The following is a 17,185-nucleotide window of genomic DNA, read 5'->3' on the forward strand; positions in this document are numbered from 1 at the left end:
TCTCTCTCTTTTTTTTTTATTTACTGTTAAGGTTAATCATGCATTACGAAGTAGTTTTTACATCATTTTATTATTTTATTCACGTGCTATAAATACATGTATTGTTTGTTATTTCACGCATGTACAACTCACCGAGTCAGACACGTAGCAAACCAGTGGAAGGAGGGGAAGGGGAAGTGAGTGAGGGGAGGGGGAGGGTAGGGTAGCCCTGTACAAGCGACGCCAACTGGCGAATCCATGCAGCGTTTTTTATCCCATCAATGCTGGCACTGTTTGTATACATGTGGGAAGGTACTGCGTAATTGTTTGCCTATATTTCCTTTGCTTGTGGTCAACCGAGCGTAAAAGCAATAACGGTTTATGTTCGCGCTGTTTTGCATCGGGCTTGAACAGCCTCTGTCATCCGCCATTTTGTCATTCTAGCAAAGTACCAAAAAAGAATCCATTTCCATCGGCTGGTTTGCGTAAGCAAATACGATATTTTTTATTGTTTTGGGTAAATGAAGAGTGAAACTTTGTTTTTAGATGGTTATTTCGAGATTTTATCACATTATATGCCTTTGCTCCCGCAAAGTACGCTGGATCTTTGAGTATGGTGAATAGATTGAGTTATGTCTATTTTATTTTTACATTAAAACAGTAGTTCATATAACCCTTTAGTCTCCCATTTTCTTTTCATAAAATGGGTACTTTAACAGTAAACGAGACGAGCTTGGGTTTATCCGCGCAGTACTTGAGAACAAACCGTGCTTCCGTAGGGTCCAGCTCCCAGTTATACATAAAAAACTCATCAAGCAAACCATTAAACGGGTGATTTCCCGGAACATATCCTCCGATACTAGCCCTTTCCCAGGCCGCAGAAAGTCTTGGCCGGGAAGGATTGGTGAAACTTTCTCGCAACAGACCGTTTACATATATCTTGGCATTTCCGGTCTGAGCGCTGTACGTGCCCATCACGTGGGTCCAAAGTCCTTCCGGTATGGTCACGTCTATTGTCTTGACATCAAAGAGAGGCTTTCCTGATTTGTCTCTGCTCTCCCAATGGACCCTCCCGTCTATTACTTCTAAATTGTACACGTTTGTATTGTCTGTTTTTCCTTTCAGTGCCTGGAATATGGAGTGAAGACCGCTGGTCCTGTTCAGGCTCACCCACGCAGATACGGTGACAGCGGAAGTTGGCTTGAGCTTGTACTTGCTGGCATTCAAGTAGACTTCCGCTTGGTCGTTTGAGGAGAGATCCACGCATGCGCCACACTTGTCACAGCCGTCAGAGAGAACGCGGGCTCCTGTAAAAGAACACAGGTGAAGAATATGTAAAACATAATGACCAGGCGTTTATTCTATTAAGGGTGCTTTATGCTGCCTTCTTTGGCCTCAAAATACCAAACGCGGTCACGTCCTTAAAAGGAAACTTTATGGTTTGTAATGAAAATAGAAAATCAGTGACTGTGACCATCTTTGGTCAATTGAGGAGGCAAAAATATTCTGTAAAAAATTTTTCTTCAGACAGACAGACAGGTGTATTAGAGTGCCGTGAACAAAGAAGTACATAGGCCATTATTCTCTAATATTTATAAATAAGATTGTCTAATTTAAAAGCTGTCATAAATGTATTTAGCTACAAAACTATGGTGTTTTTTGGGGGCTATTAAATCTGTAAAGTTTGGGAATTGTTTATTTATAAGTTCTTTGTAAATAGGGCATTTGACAAGAAAGTGTTCTTCATTTTCCATAGCGTGACAACGCGGGCAAACCCTTGATTCTGGTGTTATAGAATTTTTATTGTAGCGACCTCTTAAAATTTGTACAAGACGGTACAAGACCCCCAAAGCTGGGGGGGGGGGGGGGGGGGGAAGGGCGCATCGAAGCCCCTACTAGTTACTGGGGAGAGGAGGTACTGACCCGTATAGGGGTTCGAGCATACTGCTTACCTGATTTAAGCGTAGCATTGTTATGTAACCCTGACTGGTCCTCTAAAGTGCTTGTTGTCGAATTCCAATGCTGAAACCCATAATGCAGCACCATTCTGTTAAACTCGCACTTCCGGTAGAGCGCTTTCACTTCCTCTGGTGAGATCACTCTATCAAACATGTACACGTCATCCAGAAAGGTCACGTGATCATCTCCGAATTTTCTACCAATCCCAGCGGAGGTGAAATCCTGCGGAAGACCGCTATTTTTCTTGCCTATTTTCTCGAGCTTTAGCTGGCCATTAAGGTAAACTCTTGCTTCGCCGGTTTTGGTGTCAAAGGTTCCAACTAGGTGAGTCCAGCGTTTTTTAGGTACAGCAGGAAATTTGGTGCTTGCGAAGAAACTATCTTTAGATCCTTCTGACTGGTCAAACCAGCGAATGAAGCCGGAATTCTTGGACTTGACCCACATGGCAATGGAGACGGCGTCGGTAGGCTTGTGCTTGAAGTCTTTGCCGCGATATGATACTTCACCTTTGTTTAGTATTGCGCCTCTACCACAAGTACCTGGGGGAAATGAGCAAATGAATAAACAAAATGAGAATAAATGGATAGAAACAGAATGCCATAAAACAAAATAAAATAAAATAAAAGTGACCGAAATAGGACAACCGTAAATTATCTAATAAACGCCCCAAATTAAATTGCCTTGTTGCATAATCATCACTGGTAAGCGAGAGCATATCAATATTTGGGTGACCTTAAATCTCGCTCGGCCAATCTCTTGGAGGCCTGGGTCTAAGGGCTTTTCAAGACTTGTGTGATAAAGATTTGACCAAGTTTTTTTGACACATTTTTGCCTCGAGTCTCAAATTGAAAGGAATCAGCATTTTTCACCATGTTTTCTGGAGATCAGGGAGCGGGTAAACTTTAGCTCTTCTAAATATGGGCATCAATGCCCATATAAGGCAATGCATACGAAGGACACTATCCGTGGGGAATATGTTTGATATGGGTCTAGCTCAATGTCAAGAAACGCTTGCTTACGCACCTAACGGTTTAGCAGTGACTGCAGCGCCATTGGTGAGGTCTGCGTTATTTCCATTGGAAGTGACATCTTTGACAATGTTCTTCTTCTGGGAAGTCTCGTCAAAGTCAAGATGCATCACTGCTTCCTTTTCTGTAAATAACCAAATCATGAATTATCAATTTTATCCATATGACTTGGTAGGCTTTTAAAAATGCACCTTTTGATACCCGCTTACCATAGGATGGATTGTATGTTATCGTGATTTAATTGCATTTAGTTCGCTAATAAAATTTGCATTGATATTGTCTCTATTTTCATGGCAGTGAAAGGGGAAAAAAGGAGTCGTCACTCAAATCGGTTGCCAAATCAATTTAACTACTTTTACTTTCTACAAGAAAATGTCAGGAAACCGACATGTTTATTCTTGTTTAATATTAAAAGATAATCTTTTGTAAAAGCTCACTATTCGACATTTACTCAAATGTGCCTTTTGAAAATTTAATTCTTTACGTGGTGCTTAAAATAACTGGAAGCACACAAGTATCTATGCATTAATTATATCTGTTTTCGAAAAAGCCTGAATGCATGTTATGAATGTAAGCGTCAATGAACATTTCAGACTATTTCGATCTGTTGACCTGTTGATATCCAATCTAATAATTAGAACGAAAGAGGAACTAGAAAAACATGTATTGCTGAAACCAAGGTTTCGAAACCTGTGAAAAGGGAAAATATAAAATGGTCGAGTAGAATAGTTTTCCACTTTTCTGCCACACAATCGGCACGCTTTGTTTGATCTTCAAGCCGATGGAGATAATAACCCGTCTATTGTTTCTGCTGCTTTTTGTTCAAGGTGAGCAAGAAAGTATAGCTTTAAAATGCCTGGATTTTATAAACATGCTTTGTAACTGGTGACCGATTCTTAAATAAGCACTTCTTATGCCCCTTATTTGTCGTGTTAAAGAAACCAAAGGGATGATTAATTGCTCACAAGGCCCGTACCCAGGATTTTTCTTTGGGGGTGCGAAATATACATAAAAATGGACGTAATTATTTTCTGGGGAGGACGAAAAGTGTTATTTTTTTTATAAAAATCTGACTACCCCGAAAAAACAAAAAGGGATTTTTATGCCATTGCATTATTGGATTTGGCTACAAAAAGTTTTAATTTTCGCTTATGCTTCATAGTACGTCAGTTCCGCCGTTGTAGGGGGGTGCGAGCGTACCCCATGCACCCCCCCCACCACCTGGGTACGGGCCTGCTCACCACTTGCTTTCCAAAACATACAAAACTCCATAAACATCGCATATTTTTGCATTTTTGATAGTAGTTAACCCCGGTCATCAAGGCCCTAATATATAAATTGAAATTGAATATTTTCTTTTTTTCTTTGCTAATTATTTTCCAATCGTGTGGAATAAATTTACATCCTTGTGAAAGAAAACCGCAATACTACGGTTTCGAGTTCCTTAAATCTACTTGATTTTTCATCACATTGTACTTTAAAAGAAGGAAAAGGATTAGCCTGAACCATGAAATATAAATATATAGAAAACATTGTGCAGTATTTTCAGTCGAAATCGTTGTTGCACGACCTCCAAGAATACAAGAATAAAGGTTATTGTTAATCAATGAATCAATCAATGGTTTATTACACCCTTTTGCAGCCAAGGGCTGAAGTACAGGGCCGTCAGCTGGACACAATAATAATTAATACATTTGAAATTTAAATGACACAAAGTCGTTCATGCGGTTTGTCCTCGTCACAGTCGTGCTATTGATAGTAAAAATGGAATGTTTTTTTACCATTTCCTCACAATATCAATAGGTACCGAAGTCATAGCAAACAGAACAGTGTACGTGTCACGTGCACACGGCCATGACACTGACAGCTGCGGCGATAATCCCAGCATGCCTTGCAAGAGTCTTACCCGAGGCTTCCGTCGCCTCCCCCCTGGGGGAACACTTGCTTTGGATGGTACCGATACAGAGAAGGATCCTTATGACTGCGGGTCCAAGAAAAGTCTGTATATCAACATTGGGTTTACGATGGTGAGTTCTAAGAGCAAGGCTTGTATCTCGTGCACTGGCGATGGGATACACGTGAACTTAACGATGTCCCAGAACCACAGCCAAGTCGCTATGAGTCAACTTGTATTCAAGAAAACACAGCTCGTATTTCTTAACCCGAATATTCTTATACAGGAATGCACGCTCATAGATGCGGCGATCCACGTGTGGCTTGCGCCGAGTCTGACCCGAAGTATCACTCTCTCAGGAGTTGTCTTTGCCGATAACTCAGAATGTCTTAAGGTGGAGGTTGTCGGAATTCCTAGAGTTTTATCCAATCTTATGCTGCAATTGAAAAATGTATTATTTCAAAGAAATCTGAAGAACAAGTCCACGCCTGCCCTTGTTGAGATAACTGGGAGAACTTTTTTAACATCCGTTTGGTCGAACGTCTCAGTTATGGGAAATGCGCTCCCCCTTTTTAGTTGTGACGTTCATGTGATTCATCAGATTTGCAAAGCTATAAACATCAATGGCAACATCATTCGCGGGTTCCAAGAAAAAAGTATTTTCCACGTCAATGCTTCTACAGCCAATGTTACCTTCAGTAACATCTTTTCAAATGGTAACGATGGCTTTGGCTTTCTTACAGTTGCATCAGATAACGTCATGGTTGAAATCAGTGACTCAAATTTTACAGGACACCATAGTAGGACAGCAAGCGGTATTGTAAACATCCCAACAGGACGAAACATTGAGGTAAGACTTCTAAGCTCAAACTTTACAAAAAGTAATGGGACCGTTGGAGGTGTTCTGAGCATAAGTGACGGCAAGAACAAAAATGTTAAACTGCGCATGAGAAATATCAGCATATTCAAGTGTAGCGGCGGTGGATTGGGTGGTTCCGTTGTTATAGGAAGAAAGGCAAGGACAAGTAAGACGAATTATATATTCTTTGGAGTAACAAATCTCGACATAGATGCCATGGATGTACTAGCAAGTAAAAACCATGGACTACCAGATGATCAACAGAACTGTGTTTTCTGTCTCTTTGGTAACAGAAACCTCAAAGTGAACTTAAAGGGCGTCAGATTTGTGTGCAACAAAGGAAAGATCGGGCCCCTCTCTATCCGTCATCTTGGTGGTCGCCAAGGCGATGTAGAGGTGAATATGACAAAAACTTTGTTTATTGATAATCGTGCAAGTAAAGGGATGGCTTTCATTAAAGCAACGGATTCAAGTAAAATAAACAAATTCGTTGTGAGAATAGAGCATTCTGAGTCTATTGGAAACAAAAAGAGTCCAATCCAAACAGACGCCTTCGAGGTATATATTAACCACTTCACTTGTACTGACACACCCCTCTGTTTTATCCTAAAACAGAACTTAAAGGGAGCACGAACCATTTGGCACATTAAGAATTCCTATTTTGGCAGGAACAAAATATGCATTTCAACGTTTCTCGGAAAGCAACCTCGATATATCGACATATTATTAAAAAACATCACAGTTTACAATAATACAATTTCGAGTGGATCACCTGGATTAAGCATTAACTTGGGGAGAGCTTCAAATGCTCAACTTTTTACAAGGGCTAATGTCTCCTTGCAGAACGTCCGGTTTATTGACAACCAAGTTCACTCGGGAAATAGTTTTCTGTTTGGTATCACAGTGCCTGCACGGAACGGAACAGTGAATATTACAATAAGAAACACGCTTTTTGAGAAGAACTATTACTTAAAAAGTAGAATGAAAAGTGAAGTATCCAGCTTGCTTCTTTTCCATATGCCTGATGACCCTATCTCAATGTTCGACCATAAACTGACGAAGGGTCCTTGTCCAAGAAAACGTTTTGTTTACAAAAACGTTCTTAATTTCGAAAAAGTAATATTTAGACGTAATACCGCCTACAATTCAATTATCTTTCTTAAAAACGGCTTCTCTTCATTTAATGGCTGCTTTTTCAAGGACAACAACGTACAGAACCCCGAAGGAGGGTCGCAGATCTACCAGGAAGAAGGAACTGCTGGTCTTCAAATTGCAAATTCTGAATTTCTAAGAACCATGAAGCCACCTTTTCCGCCAAGGATTAAAAACGAAAACGAAGCTGTCCCATCGACGCCTTTCCTTCGTGTTCAAGGAAATGGCCCGTTTGAAGTGTTTAATTCAAGCTTTAGGTCAACTTTCCTAGAAACGTTGAGCACAGGAACTTTTATCTCAAAGACTGGCTTTGTTCATATTGATAATGACACCATGTTTTCATGCCCTGTAGGCAGCTATGCAAAACTCACTGACACATCCCACACCATTTTCTCAGATTCTGGAAAATGCAGCATTAATATCACTAAATTGATCTACGAATGTAAATCCTGCCCAAAAGCACATTACAGCCTTCAGAGTGGACTTTACTTTGGAACCCAGAAGAAAAAGTTCATTCCATGTCTGCCTTGTCCGTTCGGAGCGAGCTGTAGTTACAACATCAAAAGTGAGCATGATTTCTGGGGTTATGTGGTGTGTAACAAAACCGATGGACTCAACTTTACCAATTGCCCTGAAAAATACTGCACGGTTCCGCGCACTGTTAGTAACGCATCAGTGTATAACAGCTGCTATGGCAACCGAACTGGTTTGCTGTGTGGAGCATGCGCGGAAGGGTTCACGGAGAGCCTGTTTTGTACGCATTGTCGTCGACGGGAGAGCTGTAATGATGCCTGGTTCTGGGTGGTTGCCGTTTTTTACTCGGCTCTGCTGGCTGCTTATATCCTATACAAGCCTCAATTTGTCTCTTACATGATACATAAATCCTTTTGGTTCAAAGGGGAAGTACCCAATTCCAGGGTATCCCAAATGCACGAGCATGGGTATACCAAGATTGTGTTCTACTTCTACCAAGTGGCAGATGTCATCATGCTGCAGCCGTACGCAGAAATCCTTGCTCGTACCAAACTTGTAATCCTCATCGTATCCCTCTTCAACTTTAAAGTCAAAGTAGTTGATGTTAACTTTGGTTGCCCTTTCCCGGGTCTGACTGCAGTAACCAAAGAACTATTTTGGTCGCTCAGTGTCTTCTTGACAATGTCCTTTCTGCCGATGCTATACGGAGTAGAGTGCTTGTACTGCAGGATCAAGAAGCGACCGAAGCCATTCTTGGCGGCGTATCTGGCTGCTGTAGTAGAGATCCTCTTGCTTGGTTACGAGCGGCTCGGTGAGACGTCCTTGAAGCTTCTGAGCTGCGTCCCACTCGTTGTCCACGGGGAGAAGCAGCTGAGACTGTTCCATGACGCTCATATCAGGTGCTGGAACTGGTGGCAGTATCTTCTAATGGCGTACAACCTGACCTTCATGATCCCTTTCATCTTTGTCTTATTCTTCGGCTCGGTGAAGCTCCATCGTAGGCAAATTTCCCCAAATTGGTTCATCGCTGCCTGCTGCTTCCCCTTACCTGTGATTGTAGTCTGGCTCATCTTGTATCTTAGAAGAAAACAGAGGAGTACTAGCGAGTACAACGAGAGCTTCCGAGGCCGTGAGACTAGGTCCGCCTTGATGGAGGTCCTTGGCGAAGCGTTCCGTGAGCCTGCAGGACCCAATAAAGGAGCCATTTACTGGGAGAGCGTCCTCACAGCTCGGCGCTTCGTGTTCCTGTGCCTTGCTGCGTTCATCACCTCACCTGCCCACCGTCTGCTTATCATCACCATCATCTGTGTCATCAACTTGGTGCATACTTTGATAGTGACGCCGTATAAGAAGCGCGGAGCTAACTACCTGGCGGTGGCATTACTGTTTGTGCATGTCGTGCTGGCGGTGGCTAACCTCGGTAGGGCGGTGCTGATATCTGCGGGTGCACGTGCACGCGGCCCTATCAAGGACCTTATGGAGTATTTAGAGGTTTTGCAAGTCTTCTTGCTAAGCGTGCTCCCGGCGCTCCTACTTCTTCTGGCCGTACTCATGGTCCTTTCTCAGATAATGAGGCTCATGCTGATAGTCCTGAAAATTGGCATCAACACATGGAAAGCGCGGAAGTGTACTTGCAGGAACCCGGAACAAGAGGAATCCAACTACGAATCACTGATTTATCCCTTTGAGCGTAGCCATTTGAATTGAGACAAATAATCACAATTTAAGGAATGTCCACTCATTTGTTATTGTTTATAACTGAAAATACAACGGTTCATTCACAAGAAAATTTCAAGGGTAATAGATTACGAATGAAGACTGTACCTTATTGACGATATTTGGTTGAAAATATCTTTGTAACTAGCTTGAATAAGCCGATGGAAATGGATTCTTTGAATGACTCGGCGTTGTGCTGGAGCATAAAATGGCGGCGTGATTGGCCTTCCTTAAAGTGCAAGTCAAAAATTATGTGTATAGTTCTACAAACAGTGTCGGTTATCGCTTTAGGTGATGATTGGTCGCGTTTTTGACTTTGAATACTGTAGTCTTGATGTCTTGAATATCTTTATGTCAACAATTAAAAAGAGTCGGATAGAAATTGGCCTCCCTAGTTTATAATGTAAGTAAATTTGCTATATTTAAATGGCCTAGTTGTAAATCGCAGCTTAATAGTAAGAGTAAATGAAATAATATTTTAAAAAATCTATTGCGTGAGAGTAATGTCATCTGCATGAAAAGGGGCGGGGTGGAAGGCCACCGGAATTGAAATGTTTAACGCATAATGGCATGAGCACGTTACGTCATAAATACTAATGACGTCATAATACTGATAGAAAATACTCGGCGTAGTTACATTGGAATTCATCAATCACTCACCAAGACGATTTATGATATCCTTCCTTTTTAATTCTGCGTCAGTTGTTTCTATGAAAAAAATATAAGTTAAAAAAAATTAAGTTTTATCAACTTGAATTTACAAGCCATTATTTTTGAAATGTCCCAAGCATCCCAAAACAAGTGATTCCCACTTTCCCACTTAAACTTTTCTTGCTTGTTTTTTTCTAAACTGTTACTGACCAATTTCAATTATTGGCAAACTTTTTGCCTCGTGTGGTTTTGCAGGCATTGTTGCAAAGTTCCTGAGCTCATTATGCTAAAATCACTAAAGCTCTTTTGACGAATTGTTTATCGCAATCTTTGTTAATTTCACAAATGTTTTCAATGTTTTCCGTAATTTTGAAAACAATAAAAACCAAGTGACGTAGAGACGTTACGAGAAAATATTGCTTCAGTTGCACGTGAGACGTGAGTTGTTACGCGCTCATTTTGATTGTACGCGCTCATGTTGATTGTTACGCGCTAATTTCGATAGTTACGCGCTCATTTTGATTGTTAGCTCTTATTTTTTATTGTTACGTGCTCATTTTGATTGTAACGCGCTCATTTTGCTTGCAACGCGCTTATTTTGATTGTTACGCGCTCATTTTGATTGTTACACGCTTATTTTGATTGTTACGCGCTCATTTTGATTGTTACGCTGTCATTTTGATTGTTACTCGCTTATTTTAATTGTTACGCGCTCACTTTGACTGTTACGCGCTCATTTTAATTGTTACGCGCTCATTTTGATTGTCACGCGCTCATTTCGATTGTTACGCGCTCTTTTTAATTGCTACTCGTTCTTTTCTCGATGCCAATTGTTAACGCACTCTTTTTCTTTACAATTGTTTGTGCGATCTTTAATCTATATACTGGACAACTGGAATTGTCCAAAATTTGGCGTGTTAATTATAGTGATCAGCTGCAAGGATCTACCTATTCAGACATTTTATTATAAAATACATAGACTATGCTTGCCATACCTGGCACGGCCAAGGCGTCGTCTTCGTTCTTGTGGGGGTACTCCACAACCTTTTCTATAAAGAAGTAGAAAATCCATTTTAGTCTAACCTAAGGTTGTAAATATGCCTAGTTCAATCAACGTTGCTTTTGGACTTAGGTCGCTAGCACCTTATCGATTACAGTGGGATTCCTTGCTTAACTAGCTTCACGTAATCGCGGGCTTCGTAGTTTTATTGCTAAAAAAGCAATTGGGTAATCCATGCATGGCTAATAAAATATATTTTTAAGATAACAAGATAACAACAGCGTTATACAAGTTGGATCCAGTCTTCAAAAGGTAAGTTCTCGTCCGTAGTCTTACCTTCTTTTTCACTATCGTCCGTTTTATCGCTGCCTTTTTTGGGAGAGCTCTGCTCAACAACGACCTCATCTTTAGTTGGGTTTTCCGTTACTTCATCTTTAAAAGAAAATAAATATGCAATAGAATTAGATTTCCTTGTGTAAGCAACGATGGATTTTAGTGGGTATTTTCTTCACCTCCACGCATATCTAAAGGATCATTAGAAGAAATAAAATGACGAAGGAAGGTAATTGCATGTATAACTGATAATCAACCTCGTTCCCTGGGTCCTCTCCCCCTGTCAAGAAAGAGAGAAGGCCCTAGGAAGGAGGCGAATACAGTTAAGCTCACAATTTCCTAATGCCCGTGCGCCAGCTTACCTTCGGCTTCGGGGCGGAGAGACGAGTGTTCCTTCGCTGCTACTATCCTGTCGCCCGTGCTAACCCCCAAGTTATCGTCATGTGAATCGCCCCTTACTTCATCGGCTGGCTCTGTAAGATAAATGATCTTGTGATCTTGCGGGTCACGTTTCGTCATTTTCCTTTCCATTGAAAAACGTAATATACTAGGGAGTGAGAAGATACTAAAACATCAATTGCAATCTTTTTGATTGAATAAGGGAGGGACCATTAAAAAAATGAAAGGGGGAAAGGAGTGGGTAAGGAACAAAATAAATTCATACACGATGAAAAGCCTGGGAAAAAATGCATGCAGTCTAAACAAGACAGAAAAAAATGCATACAACGCTTTTCTCCTCACCTACTGTATCTGTTGATTACTTGTGCAAGAAACAATAAGGCATAAAGAAAAAATATATAAAAGCTGTTCCTTTACCCTTGTACGCAGGTCGGTGAGGTACCCTGTCTGTCACGTAGGCTTCTCGGTACCGGTCCCTCTCGGCCCATCCCCTATGGCGATGAGGATGGTGATGCCTGTGTCTGTGCCTGCGATGCGTGTACCGCTGACCATAGTTCATATCATCGTATTGGTCAATTTGAGAACCTGCAAATTTCGTTGTTACTTTGCAGTTTCATTCGACTAGGACATATACAAATTTGGCACTCTAGCGATACTTCCACGTAAGCCTCTACCCAAAGCACCAAAGTACGGTTGAACTCGTGAGATCAGTATTTAACAGACAAATCATAACTTGATTATATATCAATACATATTCATCTGTAACCGTTAGTAACCGTTTATGCTGATGTAATAGTCTAGTGCAAGCGCAATGAAAGTGATTTTCGGTTCTCACTTGAGTTTACCCAATAGCCCTTACCTATATCTTTGAGGTCGTCGAATATCCCTGGTGATCGGCCATAGGTGTCTTCAAACGTGGTGGGTGTATCCGGTCTGTAACGAAAACGGCGCCTGTGCGGCCGCCTGTGTCGTAAGTAGTGACTTCTTCTATCCTCGTACGGCAACAGATCAGATCCTCCATACGCAGGTTGTGGCCCCAGGGGTATACTATGTCTTGCCTGGCCGGGTACAACAACCGGTGACGGGGAAACTGGGGAGAGAGCCTGAGAAATCTGGTCCTGATATCCCAGGGCGGTCAGGGGATCGGCAGGAGAAGAGAAAAGAGAAGAACTGGGGAGAGTATCCTGTGGTAGCGGCTGGGGCTGGGCAGTTTGAGGTTGCTGTAGTTCTTGTTGGGCCCATGATAATGGATCTTGGGATAATAATGTATAAATATCGTATAACAGTCAAATTTATTGTGTATCGAGACTGCTATAAAACCAAAGTCCACCTCTCGATCGTGCATCAGGGCCGTAGCAGGGGGTGGGGCACTGGGGGCACGTGCCCCCCCAATATTTTCAAAAATTATAAGCAAATGATCAGTAGGGGCGTGGTTGTGTTCCCCAGTTACGTGACTTTAAGTGTGGCGTGTGGCCTTTAAATGCAACTTATAGACAGTAGTAAATTTTAGGTACATTTCGGATATGTCTTTATTGCGTCCAGTGTATAGAGAAGAGTGCGCTGAGAACTAGTGGAGCCCAACACTTGAAAGCAATTATATAGCCTTTTTTTTTCTTTTTATGAATTTGGTCACAGAGTCGTCTATCAGTTTTTGGTGAACCATTCATACTCTGGTTGGGTATTGTAATTGATTTATAATGTCTTTTACGCCTTTACTTTTTTTTCGTAAAAATGAAGTCGATATTTTATATAAGAAAACATTGACTGTGGACTGCGCATTATGCAAAGTATAAAATTGGCACCCAGACTCCTCTCATTCCTGGTATAAATGCAAATGCAACACTGTGCAGAGACACTGCGGGCTCATGAAATACATTGAAAGCCTCGATTTTGAGGCAAACTAGCCTCTGAACAACAAACAAGAAAAATTTTAAACAATGTGAAATTGTGTGTAATGTGTTACTTCTTTGTTGCATGTGTAGTGTTCAATGTGGCATCGGGTAAGCATGAGAAACAGATCACAGTTAAAGGTTAGCATTTTATTTGTGCATTTTATTAGTGTTACATGGTTAGTGATTTGTTGGTGATTATTTTATGTTATGCTTTCTTCGCTTATATGATTTTTGTAGCGCTATTATTAATTTTATCTGATTATGTCCGTTTATTACTCGCATTTCAGTCAACATACTGGCTTGCCATTTAATGAATTATTAGCGCTTCCGTCGAAATACAATTTGTACACGATATAATCACGTAGTTAGACGATTTAATGGCGTTCTTTTCGTATTAGAATTTGTAGTACCTGGTTGCCCTAGTAACGAATGTAGCAGGGACGAATCACCATTCAGCGAATTTTCCTGAACTCCACCTCGCCTTCCCGGCCCTCCAAACATTCCTAGAACCTGCGCATCTGGCGAAGCCTGTTGCGATCCCTGGAAAACCTGTTGCAAATCCGGAAATGTCTGTTGAGATCCTTGTAAGGCCGACTGTTGCACATCTGGAAACGTCTGCCGTACATCCGGTAAAACCTGCTGGGAACCCTGTAAGGATTGAAGGGGATCGGCAAAGGTCTGTTGGGAATCCGGTAAAACCTGTTGTACACCAGGAAAAGCATGCTGTGTCTCTTGAAAAGCCTGTTGTTGCCCAGATAGTAATTGTTGTGGTAACAGACCTTGCAGAAGTTGCTGAGTCACTGCATTCTGTTCTGCCACGCTGTCCATCCCGAATACCTGCCGGCGTGTTCGTGTGTGATCTCTTTGATTGCGCGCTTTTGTACATTTGATCAATGCACGTTTGTTATGACTTTTCCCTTTACTTTGCGAAATAACGCACCCATTTTTTGGCTTTACACCCTTTTTCTTTATATCTATATACGAAGTCTGAGTCGGCACAAACTTCTTTCCTTTTTTGCGCTGCTGGTTTATTTCTGTTGGCTTAAGGTAACCAGTCTGTGTTGGTCTATAATGTGGGGAGGATTCAGGTGCGCCTCCCGAATTCGCCCCATGGGCTTTATGTGGCTTTGTTTTATGAGGTCTCAACTTATCTACATCAATATAAAAAGGTGTTGGCGAAAACATTTTTGAAGAGCTAAACTTTGCCCCATGATTCCTAAGAAATCCGTAAGTTTTTGTTTTTCCTTTTCTTGAGCGCTGTGACTGTGACTTATCTCGAGTACGACGTTTCAGGAGAATTCTTGAGTTCAACCCCCTACTCGCAGTCCGTGGAAACTCGTTTTGCTTGTATTTCTTTTCTTCTCTATTTTCAGGGCCAGAGAAAAGCACATAATTGGTTTCTAATTTATTGCTATTGCTTAGCTCAAATGGCGTCATTTGCCAACTCTTAGAGGACTGGCGTTTTTGTAAATATGCTTTCTTTCCTTTTCTTGATAATATTTCTATTCCCTGATGATCTCCTTTCGCAATACTTGAGTTTCCTTGTAGAATTTTACGTCCGTGCTGTGGTTTCACTTTGCTTCCTTTGTCGCTCTTATTCTGGCTTGCTGCCATTTGATGCGCCGCTGAGAGAGCTTCCATGACGGCCTGGCGCTGATGTGCAACGGGGAGATCCTCTGTTAGGAGGAAATTCATCATGATCAAAATCACCAATCATTTTTAAACGAACAGCTGATCAGCAATGTAGCATTATGATAATCATCATCACCATCAACGCCACCGTCACCGTCACCATAGCTAAACTGCGTGCTAAATAACTAGAGTATGCGTATCTTATCTTACCGTGAATCATACGAGTTCCATCTTTGCCTTGCCTGCTAGAGGCTGAAGAGAGAGGGCAAGAACATTAGAACATTTTAGAATACTATTAACGCAAGACTGATAGCAAACCCTCAAGTTTAGGCGGAATTCGGGGAGAAGGCGGAGGAGGAGGAGGAGGGGGGGGTTGCAGGCGCGTACCCATGATTGGCTGAGGTGGGGGGGGGGCTGCGCAGTAATATGAATCATATGGAAAAATCATAGTATTTTAAGATTCCATTATAAGAAATGACCCACTTTTTGGCCGCCAAGGGGGGTGCGCGCGCACCCTGCGCACCCCCCTGTGTACGCGCCTGGGTTGATTGCTTACATGAACGCTTGTCCATCGGGTATGCCCTATCTTTCTCTCTAATAGCATCAGCTGGTAATATCGCTGGCGCAGGGGCTATTTGGGGAGCTGGTAGAATGGTCCCAGCTGGATCGACAACTCCAGCAGGAGGTACCACACTAGCGGGAAGGGTCGCGGGCGCGGGGAGAAGTTGGTATGGGACGTCTAAAAGAAGCAAGTAGGGAGTAAAAAATGATGGCAATGGCGACGATAAAGATAGTAGTTATTGAGATTGTGATGATGATGATTGTCATGATTCTGGTGAAGGGATGATGGCGATGCTAGTGATGATAATGGTTATTGTGTGACAATCATGTGATGCTGTGATGTGATGTGATGGAAGCGTTTGAAATGATGATGACGAAGTTGCTTCTGTTGACGATGATGATGCTGTTGATGATGGTGAACACGAAAGGAAAGTAATTGCTACTTTACTTTGGGTGCTGCTGCTATTGTGATGATGATTTTGATGATAATGATAATATGGACATATGTTGATGATGACAAGGAGGAGGAAGAAAAGGAGGTGAAGGGTGGTAATGATATGATAATGATGATCAAGACAACGATGGATTAAAGTCACAGATTCTCATCCCTACCATGTGATGTTATCATAAGTTAAAAGTTAAGTTATCATAATTTAAACTCACCTCCATAGCATACAGCGCTAAGAGATGCCACCACTAAAAGTAGCACCACACACCAAGTCATCTCTACAATGTCCTTAATCTCGAATCATCTACAAATATGAACACCTAATTAATTCTTTAGATATATTATCACCTTTTATGAAACATATGATCTTTGTAAACTGATAAATGTAGGTATATATAGCTGACAACAAGTATGTAAAGTGTGAATGAGGGTAACAACAAAATTCCATTTGGTGTCAAATACTGTACATCTTTATAGGTGAATTACAGTTTAAACTGTTAATTTTACTTATGTGGTATGTTTCGAGACATCGCATGAGCCCCACCAAGTTTTGATGAGATTTGACAAGCAATTGATGACCCTAATTTTATCAGTAACTTCCGATCTCACAACACAAAGCATGAATGGAATTTTCCCTCTTTCACGTGCTGAAGCAAGAAACCTCAGCATAATTCGGCTACTTACACTTTACTCTTCGTGTTTTTTTCCATGTCGCACCCATCACATTTACCGCGATCCGCTCTTAAATTAGTTTAACGGAATAACAATCCGCCATTGCTCGCCAGTTGTATTATCTCACAGCTTGTGTTTATTTATTAATGGACCCTGATTGTTCAGGCGAAAACCCTCACGCTTGGAAAATACTTCACAACCTGCTTGCTTGACCGGTGACCGATACAATAGAACATAAAATAGAACCCAAAATGTATCCCGTTTGGCTAAGATTACCCCTTTCTGCAAATGATGGGTTTTCCAGTTAATGATGTACTTTAAAAAGCCAAAAACGTTTAAAATAGAATGAAATAGTCTTTCCACATTTTCTTGAAAAAAAAAAGAAGCAATTTTAGATTAAAGTACTTCTAACGTTACGCAAAATCTGCCTTATCACTTTTTACTTACTATTGAATAGTTCACAAAAACATTGTCAACTATGACCAAAAACAAAATCTAAGCAAAAATGAAATGCAGAACTAAACAGTTTTTCAGTA

General features: G+C 41.3%; 2 protein-coding genes across 3 annotated transcripts; one reads left to right on the forward strand and one right to left on the reverse strand.

The window, feature by feature from the left end:
- Nucleotides 1-51: 51 nt before the first annotated feature.
- Nucleotides 52-17,037, reverse strand: LOC5520919. 2 transcript variants are annotated; one of them, XM_032366056.2, is made up of 14 exons: nucleotides 16,662-17,035; nucleotides 16,193-16,281; nucleotides 15,525-15,707; nucleotides 15,179-15,220; nucleotides 13,747-15,012; nucleotides 12,304-12,696; nucleotides 11,862-12,029; nucleotides 11,408-11,518; nucleotides 11,049-11,144; nucleotides 10,708-10,761; nucleotides 9,722-9,769; nucleotides 2,962-3,090; nucleotides 1,932-2,477; nucleotides 52-1,286 (listed from the first exon to the last, which is right to left on the reverse strand). In XM_032366056.2, the coding sequence occupies exons 2-14, from the start codon at nucleotides 16,251-16,253 to the stop codon at nucleotides 676-678; spliced, it is 3,708 nt and encodes a 1,235-aa protein (XP_032221947.2). In that variant the 5' UTR covers nucleotides 16,254-16,281; nucleotides 16,662-17,035; the 3' UTR covers nucleotides 52-675. The 2 variants fall into 2 exon arrangements, with proteins under 2 accessions (XP_032221947.2, XP_032221948.2); XM_032366057.2 differs by lacking the exon at nucleotides 15,525-15,707 and having other exon boundaries at nucleotides 16,662-17,037.
- On the forward strand, nucleotides 3,708-9,773 carry LOC116604125. The gene is made up of 2 exons (XM_032366059.2): nucleotides 3,708-3,793; nucleotides 4,770-9,773. Exons 1-2 carry the CDS (start codon nucleotides 3,748-3,750, stop codon nucleotides 9,050-9,052), a joined length of 4,329 nt encoding a protein of 1,442 aa, XP_032221950.2. The 5' UTR covers nucleotides 3,708-3,747; the 3' UTR covers nucleotides 9,053-9,773.
- Nucleotides 17,038-17,185: the final 148 nt, after the last annotated feature.

Source organism: Nematostella vectensis, chromosome 6, assembly GCF_932526225.1.
Source record: "Nematostella vectensis chromosome 6, jaNemVect1.1, whole genome shotgun sequence".
Taxonomy (NCBI): Eukaryota; Metazoa; Cnidaria; class Anthozoa; order Actiniaria; family Edwardsiidae; genus Nematostella; species Nematostella vectensis.

Bases quoted from the DNA above. Each gene is read 5' to 3' on its own strand.
- LOC5520919 (XM_032366056.2), bottom strand. From the start codon at position 16,253: ATGACTTGGTGTGTGGTGCTACTTTTAGTGGTGGCATCTCTTAGCGCT. The intron at 15,221-15,524 runs GTAAGCAATCAA...CTCTCTCTTCAG, and splicing joins CCCGATGGACAAGCGTTCAT to CCTCTAGCAGGCAAGGCAAA. The intron at 11,519-11,861 runs GTAAAGGAACAG...TTTATCTTACAG, and splicing joins TCACCGACCTGCGTACAAGG to AGCCAGCCGATGAAGTAAGG.
- LOC116604125 (XM_032366059.2), top strand. From the start codon at position 3,748: ATGGAGATAATAACCCGTCTATTGTTTCTGCTGCTTTTTGTTCAAG. The intron at 3,794-4,769 runs GTGAGCAAGAAA...CAATATCAATAG, and splicing joins TCTGCTGCTTTTTGTTCAAG to GTACCGAAGTCATAGCAAAC.